At 36.6% G+C, this 11,157-nt stretch overlaps 1 protein-coding gene across 2 annotated transcripts in view; it reads right to left on the reverse strand.

The window, feature by feature from the left end:
* Positions 1 to 1,037: 1,037 nt before the first annotated feature.
* BRWD1 (bromodomain and WD repeat domain containing 1) overlaps positions 1,038 to 11,157 on the reverse strand; it is a 119,899-nt gene continuing 109,779 nt past the window's right edge. The window contains exons 41-42 of one of the 2 annotated variants that reach the window (XM_032631477.1): positions 10,163 to 10,369; positions 1,038 to 1,048 (exon numbers count right to left, since the gene is read on the reverse strand). In XM_032631477.1, the coding sequence (XP_032487368.1) occupies positions 1,047 to 1,048; positions 10,163 to 10,369 (209 nt within the window). In that variant the 3' untranslated portion in view covers positions 1,038 to 1,046. Of the gene's footprint in view, positions 1,049 to 2,638; positions 10,370 to 11,157 lie in introns of those variants that run through there. The other variant, XM_032631476.1, reaches the window with a different exon arrangement.

The raw sequence follows: 11,157 nt of genomic DNA on the forward strand, positions 1-11,157 counted from the left end.
TGTAGGTTTAAAATTTTTGGTATCATTTCTAATACTCTATGTTGAATTACTTTAAAATACTCAATATGATTTCTGAAATAATTTTCCTAGAACCTAAACAAGAAGGAAATGCCATCATGACTGATGATACAGCATCAGCCCTACAGATTCAAGATCATTAAGGTTTTAGTTCCAACACCAATATTTCCTTCAGTCAAAAAAAATTACATGAGTAACTAGTAGATAAAAAGGAACTGTGTATTAGTTTTATATAACTGAAATGTGGTTTTCATCCTAGATTCATTTTTTTTCAAATTATTTCAGCATTTTATATAACTGAAATGATTAAATCCTAGTTTCACTATTATTCAGATACTTTCTGAGCTGGTATATGCTGGGCACACAGAGGATCAGGCTAAATATTCTAAAAGAAATGAACTCTACATACGCAAGTATAGTTGGTATAAGGAAGCACAGGGTGCTGTGAGAAATACTCTAGAAACCTAACTTCGTAAGGGACAAGGAAAGCTTCCTTTGAGGAAGTGTTATTGTAGCTGTGAGCTAGAAACTGTGACGGGATCCACCAGCCAAAAGGCAGGACAAAAGGCACACTAGAGAGGCAGGTCCTTCATGTGGCCTGAGGCAGCCTCCGAGGTAGCTCAGATGGATCTTAGTGGGGCTGTGCTGAGCTGCCTCATAGCGCTGGGCCTACCACTCCACATCTACCAGCTTAGATGGGCTCATAGCATTTTTGCCAACATATGAATGCTATATTTTCAAGTTTCAAATACAAGATTAATGAGCAAAAGTATCTGGGGCAAAAATATCTCTTGATAAAAATGCATCTGAAGTTCATCAGCCCCTGAATATTGGGCCTTATCTGTTGGCAATCTAGTCTTGCTGCCATTGAATCAAACTATCTAAAACTGTATTAAAGGTTCACAAGTCTTGCTGGGGGGTGAAGTTGTAGGGCCCTGCCTCATGTTTCCAGACATTCAGCAGTTGATAAGGAAAGGCTGCAGATACTGAAATCACCACACATCTGGAGGACTCACTTCCACTATATCCTCTTCACTGCTAAGGAGAGAAAGTAAGGGTTTTCTCAGCTATCAACACGGTTACTCTGTAGCAGTGAAACTACAAATTACCAGCCTTCTTAGTTTTTCCTTTTGTGAAGGGAGATGTGTATCTTTCTGTCACCAAGGGCAAATGAGGACAGGTGAAAATGGCTTCTGTGGATTGACATGTTCATTAACAAAAGAGCAAGGATTATGAGGAAGGTCTTCCACACTCAAAAGAAAAACCCTTCAGATTTTACCTTAAGTCTATGAAACTCGTTTCAAAGATGTCCTTTGTGCTTTCTCCAAGACCCATGAAAGTTCTCCCAAAGTAGATTAGGAACTACTCTGCTAAAAGCAACCCCCCACAAATGCCTCAGTCTTCTCTTTGCTTTTCCAGTGAAATTCTATTTCTAAAGACATGATGTGCTCAATATAAGTCCCACGGCATTGCAAAAACGGCATTTTAGCAGGCTGAGCTACTCAGCAGGGCAGGGGCCCTCCATGCAGCAGGTCCACCCCACCCCCCCCCCCCCCCGCCCCCGGCCCTGCTCCACACCCTTCGTTGGGCTCTGTGGAGTCCCCTGCACATGAAATTGGGGAGTGAAAGGAGGACTGGCTTAAAGTGGTATTTTTACCACTTCAAACAATGTTTTTAAATTATAAACTACTGTCTCAGCAAACCAACCCTGGATTCAAAGTGAATCTTTAGCACATTAAATCAATGTTAAGCAAATGCTAGAATATAAATATACTACAACAGATGAAGCTTTAAAAAATATATGACAAAATTAAGGTGAAATTTGTACTTTATGGTAAGATAAGGATATGCTATTATCAGTCAACAAACTGCATCCATTTGCATGTTGAAAAAAAATATTAAAAATAGACAATTGGAAAAAAAAAAAAAAATAGACAATTGGGGCGTCCCTGGTGGCGCAGTGGTTGAGAGTCCGCCTGCTGATGCAGGGGACATGGGTTCGTGCCCCGGTACGGGAGGATCCCACGTGCCGTGGAGTGGCTGGGCCCGTGAGCCATGGCCGCTGAGCCTGCTCGTCCGGAGCCTGTGCTCCGCAACGGGAGAGGCCACAACAGTGAGAGGCCCGCGTACCGCAAAAAAAAAAAAAAAAAAAGAACGGCAATTGGTTCATTCCCAACAACATATCCAGTTGAATGGTAGAGATAAAATCCTATTACACTAAAATTTTCTGTGGGACAAAATGATTTAAATTGCATTAACTAATTCCTTTTTATTTTTTTTAATTCTTTTAATGTAGAGATGAAAGTACTTATACTGACAACTTAGGAACCTAGTAATACCAACTCTTAAGACATTTGTAATCCAAAATAAGGGAAAAGTTAAGATTCTACAGAAGAAACTATAATTAGCCTTTTAAAAATGCTTTAAGGAAATATGAACTATGTCCAGAGGAGAGAGAATACAGGAATAAGTTATACTGTATAAGCAACTTCAACTTGATAAAGCTGTTATCTCTGAAGACTTAGACCATAAAATGGGAATTTCATAAAGATAAAAACAATCTGAGGAAGACAGAAGAATGACAGTGGGGAACTTTTAAAAATATAATAATACATACATGTAAGTCAGTGTTAATTTTATTACTGAGAACTTAGTAAATTATCAAGTGTTTTATTGTCCTTGAGAAAATCACAAACAGTTTTTAGAAATATATACAGGATAATTCAGGGTTAGAGAGAAGTCCAATTTATGTATTAGGGTACAAGCTTAAAATTTTTGGAGGATACTGCTCTAAAAATACATCTGTGATCGTGTCATTTACTACTAACAAATCAGTATAATCCCAAAAGTCCTACTGTCCATGGTCTTGGGTCAGCCACAGGTGTTGGAACAGTCACTGAGTGCTAGAGGCATTGTTGCTTTTCTGTAAATGATTCCCTATTTGGGTATGGTAAAAACTTCACTAGTAGAGTGAAAATTTACATCTTTAATAGTGCTCCATCACAGTTTACCTAGATGACCACTTTAAATTATAACTCAGAGATCACTATGTATTCTAACGTAGTCTGTAGTGAATAGAAACCTAGATATAGACCTTACAGTTCTGATTCAGAGCAGCAATCTCTAGTTTCTGTATTTTAAGGATCATTCATATTCCAATTATGATACTTCATGATACAAAATTGTATTCCTAAATCCAAAGTAAACTTCATATCACTGCTACAGAAGCATAAACAATTTTAATCTTATCAGCATTTCAATTGGGAGTATTAGAAACAAATTTGATACTGGAAAAATATAAAAATGTCTGAATCAAAATAAAATATGCTAGCCTATTTCATATACTTTAAGTACAGACATTATTGGTCACTGTGATTGGTGGATAAATCAAATCCCTATAAAGGGGAAACATTTTAGTTGCAAGTCATAACCTCTGTCCTGCAAGCCTCTTATCAGAGCAGATATGAGATGTCCTTTCTTCATTCTCTCCTTCATTGATAGGCAATGAAATGACCAAAACTCAGGAAGCAAATAGCATTTACTACTGATATTCCTTATAGCGTAAATTTCCAGAAGATCCATAAACTGAAAGTCTCTTTAGAGAAGGGCTATAGAATAGTGTTTTCTGTAACTCGCTGGGTTTAACATTTTTCTAGGGGGAGTTGGTAACACTGAGAAGTCAATGTCTGTAGTATGGCAGTGTCAGGTCAAGGGATTGTCAGAAATAATTCTGTAACCAAGAGCTGTTCTCTGCTAGTCTGGTCACTTCTGTGGTTGAACACATGAACTTAAGTCTTTAATTCATTCAATGATGGGTACACAGAACCTTGTTTTGTTTTGCATCTACAGCTAATCTGACTCTAGTTTTCTTTCATCTCTAGGAGCAATTAATTGGTAACAGTCATATAATGATTCTCACAAGAGTTGTGATGGCTACTGCAACTTTTTTTCTAAAAATCTGATAAAGACTATATGAAGTATGAATTCAGGGATCTTACATTTATCCGCTTAATGAATTTTTTCAGAGAGATCTTAACATCATTTCAGACTAACATAGGCAGGATAAGAAGATATCAGAAGTAAATACTGGCTTTTCCATCTACTCTATTAGTTTACGAATGAAAAGCAGCAGGGCCACACAGTCCAACGGCAGCCCCTTTGCAAGAACATCTGACTCCCTCCAGTTTCCCCTGGCTCCCAACGAACAGTAGCCCTGCATTCTGCCTGCATGAGAAGAAATCACAAATGAATAAAGGTTGGAGAGTTGCTTAAGATAAGAGGTAAAGATGAGCTGCAATGGAAATTGACTGGATGTTGCAGACCTCACAGACTTAACCAGCTAGAAGGCTCGTAGTAGTTTAAAAAAAAAAAAGCCTTTTCTTATAATTATGATGACTTAAATTTATTATACTCTACTACTTCAGTTGTCTAAAAAATTGTTTCCTAGGTGACAATGCTGACTCAGTCGTGATAACGAGCTAATTTAGAAAAAGTTAAAGTAGAGCTCTCATGTGGGAGTGAAAAATTAAAGATGTGCCTTTTTGACAAGCTGCACTAAAATGGTAGAATTTTACAGATGAACTGAATATGTCCATACAGTCCAAGGACTAAGGGTGGATCAAAACTTAGGAAATCAACTTCAACCTATTAAAAATTAAAGATTCCTTTAACATTTAACCACTGATCAAAAAAGGTAATGATTTCTATATAATTTTCCTTGTGGAACCAACAGTAGGTAGGGCTGGCTGCTGCAGTCCACAGTCTGTGCGATCTCATTTCAATTTTCAGAATGCCTCTTTCGCTTTACAGTCCTAATTCCCATTAAAGATTTTAATAAATGATAAAACTTACCTTAAAATTAATGTAAAAACTAAAGTGTGACCAGACAATATGCTGTAGCACTGATAATTAAATTCAATGAAATGATCAGTCCTGACAAATAGTCTGTAGCGACTTGCATGCTGCCAAAGATAGAGCCTGCAAATCTGTAGGACTCAAATGCTGTGAGTGCCCCCGCCCCTCCTCCCTCCATCAAATCCATAAAGGCAATCTTTGAAGAGATACCAAGTAAGAGTCTTGATATTCTTCTACCAAATTAACAATATATTAGGAACCAGTTTGGCAGATTATGAGTGATTGGTAAAAATTTCTCTTAACTTTGAGAATTCCCATGTATCCTTAGGCAACATATATAATTTTAAGAAACAGCTCTAAAATCTTTTCTTAAAATGTGAGAAAACACAACACAGCCCTCACCATTATACTTTTCACACTTCAGTTCTTTCCATTAAATTCACAATTTGAGCTATAAGTAGGATTAGCATTTACAAATCAAGTTGGACTAGATTCTTCCACAATGCTCCATTTTCTCCCTAGCTTTGACAAATATATTTGAGCTGGTATGTGTGTTCCCGAATACTAGAATAAGAGACAGTCTTATTCTGTTAGGTTGCAAATTTCTTAGGGTTTCTGCTTTATTATTCCCTGATACCCACAGCAGAAGTTGAGAGATATAACTTAAATAATTAACAGGCGGAAAGTTCTTCTACAATGAAGGTGCTTTGTTAAACTCCATCATACTAGAATAAGTGAACTATAATTTCTATACAATGTACGAACTAAAAGATTTGATGACAACCACAAGATACCTGATAAAGTAAATATATTGACTTGGTATCAATGAAAAGAGTGGAGATGGCAGGCAAAAAATCCTTTTCTAGCCATTTAAATATTACTCAAAAAACGAGTACAACTGAGTAGAAAGGAAAACCAAAAATACTGTATGCACCTTTAACAATGTTCTTGCAATCTACTGATATACAAACCTCTCATTTTTTTCAGGTAACACAAATTCAATTTGTACTGACAGGAGAGATTAATAAAATCCTTTCATTTTACTTTTTAATACCATACAGTGAAGTTAATAAATTCTGTGTTCTGATTATTCTAAAGAAAAAAAGGCTGGAAGAGGGACAGGGAACACAGTATGGACCCAACATTACTCTAAATAACAATTTTTACTTAAGAAGTCATCAAGCAATGGAGTGTGAAGGATTCAGTGATGTGTCTTATTTTTGGACAGTAGTTACCTTCAGATGGCATGTTTATTGGTTTACGTCTCCTTTTCCCATTTGCACTTCTAGGTTTTGAAGTGCCTTTTCCTAAAACATAAGTTATTTCCCCCCATTCTCTTATTATAAAACTAATTTATTTTTTAGGTACAACTCTTAACTATCTAGAAGAAACTTTTTTGTTGTAACTTAGAAGCTGTGAGTAAATAAATGCTTTATCATTCTTTCAAGGATTACTAAATTGACAAAGGGTTTAATCCCTAAAATAAAGGGAGAATGATTACCCTAGGAATTACCTGAAAATGGAATAAACTTTTCCTTTTATTCAGAAGTTACTACACATTGTCAGTATACCCTTTTTAAATAAGCAGGAAGTGGGGGAAAAAAAGCTTTTTTAAACCTCACCTTTTTTTTTTAATGTCTGAAATCTTTTTGTCTTAATATGCTTGGTAAAATTAGTCTTTCAAAGGAATCAAAAATCAAATCTAAATACACCTCAAACCTTTTTTTTTTAACCATAAATGAATAAAATCATAGGACTTTGGACATAAACAACCACAGTAGTCTTTTTTTCATATACATCATTAAGTTACTTCAAGTGCAACTGAAAGCTATAGCACTTACTTCTGGATCAGTTCACATTCACTTTGTAACCTTTTGTCTTTTTTCACAAGAAAAATACAAACTGATCCCAAACATATTAAAGTACATCTGTGCATTAAATCCCTGCTCATTTCACATAAAGTAGAAAAAAAGTCAAACATGTTCTAGTGCTCAATGTAAACATTTTGAACTATTAATTATTTATTAATTTTCCTTAAAGGTACTTAGCAGTGTGTGTCACATATTCAAAGTTAACCTTAGGAATAGCACCGTGACCAAAAAAACCCATAAAAATGATTCTTTCTATAATCCCTTAGTTTTACTTCAGAACTTGAGAAGCTACCATTGTCAACCATGCTTTCAAAGTCACCAGGCCAATTTTGGGGCGGGGGGGGGGGGGGTTGTTTGTTTTTCATATGAAACCAAAATACTGCTTCTACACACAAAGGCCTAACCATTTTGGACAAAATGAACAATTATGAACGGTTGACCAGCCAATCAATTAAGCTAATTCAGTCCAAAAGATAAGACTAGTTCTACTGATGAAGCCTAAATGGTCAAAGTATCATTTTACCAAAAGAACTGATGTACTTATGAATATATTCCATATTTATTTATGGATTTTTTTGGTACCTTTTTCCAGGTGATGGTAAACATGGAGTTATAACCCTGAGAATAGATATAAAACAGAGAAGCTTAAGAAGAGTTAAAATAAATTAATGGATACGACATCTATCACCATTTCTTAAAATTAAGGAAGAGCATGACATTAATTTTTTTCAGGTCAGTAGTCAAGGACAATTATCCTGACTCAATCTGTTAATAATACAGTTAACACGAGCTTTGAGAAGAAAAGCATCATAGTTTTGAAGTGGTGATAGCTCTCTCAACAACCAAAGGAGGGGTAGGTATACCACCTACCTCAGTTGGTAATGTCTAAGAACATCCTTCCCCTTATACCAGAGTAGAAAGAGAAAGTACCTTCTACCATGTCAACTGGAAAAGATAACTATAAAGTAGCAACACTTAAGAACACTCTAACACTGATACCAGAGTCTGATGCTTTTCCTTATCTGCCACCTTAAGGATACACAGGAGAAAAGGGTTAATTTTGTCTGAAACCAAACATAGTTAGGGCCAATAAATAACAAAGGGTGGGAGTACTGTAACATACCCCTTTAGCTACGAAATATGTAAACCACTTGAATCAAGTCCATCTTCAGGCACAAACAAGCTAGGAATGGCCACCTATACTGTTTGGAGTAGCACAACCTATCAAGTAAAAATATTTGGCTCAAAAATAAGTGTACTATGGTATTTGATGATGTAAAAGTTACGCTTTAAGTGGATTTCAAAATTATGTTCCAACAACACATGACAGTTTCTTAGATTTAAACTAGAGGTCACTAATAAAGATACTTAGTTGCACCAGCAAAGAATGCTTGGGATTGCACATGGCAGCAGGAGACTAAAAGAGATGGAGAATGACATTTAACTATTTTCCTATATAAATGAGATTTGTGATTGCACTCTTAACAAAAATCAACTCTACAATTTCAAGAGATAGGGGGAAATTACACATAATTTACTCTTTTAGCCCTGTACACTCTATTAAAGAACACACTTTATCTAAATCTAAGGCACACAAACTCCTCTATTTCACAGAGTAAGACTATGGAAGACCAAGATTTTGGTTAAATTCCGTACATGGAAACCAGGAGATCTTGGAAAGACAAATTATATAGCGTTTTGTTAGTGCACAATTTAAAAGAAAATGCTAGTACTATGGTCTGGCCTTAGAGGTTTATAATGCACAAACGCTAAAAAAAAATAATTTACCAGCACTTTATAAATTCAAGTTTATAAAATATAATGGATGATATTTTCCTTAAAAATAAAGAAAAAGAGAAAGACCCAACAGGGCTTTGAAACAAAAATTGGAATCCATTTCAATGAAAATGACCAATCTGGTATAATGCATTCTACTCAAGTAGCCAGGGAAAGAAAAAAGTGGTAGGTACCTTGCCTACTAATCATGGTTACCCCTCCCACAATTGTTATGTCAGTATGCACAGAATATTTATGAAGAATCTGTAAACAAAGGTCACATGAAATTCATACTACAATAGGACTGGGATTAGAAACTACCACCTCTTGACGAATTCTGAAAATAACTGTATGACAATTGCTACCATGAAAGTAATGCTCATTGGTTTTGATAACCAGAATGTCTAGTGTTTAACATATTTCAAACTCTTGCTATATGTAAATACTGTCAAAGTAGATCTGCCCCCAAAATGAAGCATATTTTGGCACCTGTGCTGAATGCTGCTACAAAAGCAAGCAAGTGCAAATAAAAATAACAGTCATGATTTAGTCACATTCATAACTTTTCATAGAAAAATATAAATATATTCCCTGAATTATAGGACAAAAAATAATTTCAACAGCCAGCTTTCACTATAAATTCCAGTCCATTCCCTCTTTAAATGAACTGGTTTTCCCTCAAGGTCATAAGGTGCAATCATCAAAATCTAACACATTTTCTAAACTTCTATCATCATCCCCATCATGGTATCTCACGGTCCTCCTACCCTGATTTCTCGTCTTTATTTTTGAACGCCGAAGAACTCTTTTAGATTTTGCATAGTCCACATCCTCCCAGTCATTATCATCCACGTTTAACCTAGGACGTTTGCTTTGTCTTTGTCGTCTCACAGTTTTAGATACGTTAGCTGTAAAAGTTTTACCTTTTCTAACTACTTTTGCTTTTCCTTTCATTTTCCTCTTTTTGGTTTTTGTATCATCAGTAAAGTCAGCATCTGATTCAGTGGCAGACTCCAAATCTGAATCAGATTTGGGACTAGTGTCAGGTCCACACTTTGAGCTCCCTGTTGTTTCAGAAGCTTTCACATTTTCCAATTCAGGATGCAGTCTCTTCCTTTTCATTTCTGCCATCTCGGCTGCTTCCTGCGAATCCCGCATCACTTTTGTCTTACTGAAAGGAGCCTTCCCATAGGTCCTGAGTCTTCTGCCATTCCACCTGCGTAGCCCATAATTCAGTTCCTCTTCAAAGTTATTCTCTGCAGTAGCCTTTTGCACCGGAGTTGACTCAGAAGAACATTTTCTACCAGTCTCGTTCCCTGGAATATGGCTTTTTGAATCTTCCTCCGAAGACCCAATCAAGGAATTCTTTGTTTTAGAAGGTGCAACATTTGTTTTGTGACTACTGGTATGCCTGTTCTTGTGTCTTGAATTCAACATACCTTCAGAGTCTGAGTCTTCATTTAAAGACTGATTAATACTTTTTGTACTACCGTCTGAGTCGGCTTCAGGTGGCTTCCCTTCACAGCCATATTGTTCGTTTGGCACGTCACAGTTTACATCTCCCTCAGAATCACTCACTATCTTCTTAGCTGTGGTACATGCAAAATGGAGGGACTTTTTCCTTCCCTTTTTGCTTCTAGTACACACATTTTCTAAACCGACGTCTTCCACATCACTCATTAGCTTGATCCTAGTAGCAGCGGTGGTGGCACATCTTCGAGGAACTCTTAGGAGACCCGTTTTGGCTTTTGATGCTTTCTTAACCACCTTCGAATTGCTGTCTGAGTCACTGGAACAGACCCTTTTCCTGGCAACTCTTCTGCTTTGTCCATGGTCTTGTGATGCAGAGTCTAAAAATTAAGAGTACTCTTTTAATCTTTAATAGAAGATTAAGTCTAAAGGAATTAAACGTTCAACATTTTAAACAACTGAAGTCCGAGATTCTTTCTAACTTGGAAAGAGGGTGGCGGTGAATGGGTTGGGCTTTTACTACTTTAGAACAGTGACTTTTTCAGCCTCAGCACCATCCACAAGTATAACATCCTCCCATCAATAACATCCCATGCCTTTCTGTCTATATACACAAAACACCTGACACTAGAGTATTTTATTTACATGAATACAAACTGCACTCTCTTCGTCACTGCACTAAAGTATGCAACCTCATCACTCTCAGCCTCCCTGAAACTTCTTAACTTCACAGGTTCCATCACACACTACAGTTAGTCTTAGCTTTAGATGCCTCTTGCTCTTTAATACTTTTCAATCTCCATTTACCAGGACAATCTTAATTCAGAAAGTTATCTAAATTCTCCATGCTCCAGAGTATTATCAGTAAAATGGACATAATAATAGTACTTATCTCATAAAAGATATGAAGACTAAACTGGTTCATAAATAAATGTAAAGCATTTAGAAAAACTTCCTGATAAGAAATAGCTTGGTAACTTGGTAACTGTTCTTAGCTGCTATTATTATTATTTTTGTTTGTTTGTTATTTTGTTTTGCAGTACGCGGGCCTCTCACTGTTGTGGCCTCTCCCGTTGTGGAGCACAGTCTCTGGACGCGCAGGCTCAGCGGCCAGGGCTCACGGGCCCAGCCGCTCCGCAGCATGTGGGGTCCTCCCAGACCGGGGCAC

Source organism: Phocoena sinus, chromosome 4, assembly GCF_008692025.1.
Source record: "Phocoena sinus isolate mPhoSin1 chromosome 4, mPhoSin1.pri, whole genome shotgun sequence".
Classification (NCBI taxonomy): Eukaryota; Metazoa; Chordata; class Mammalia; order Artiodactyla; family Phocoenidae; genus Phocoena; species Phocoena sinus.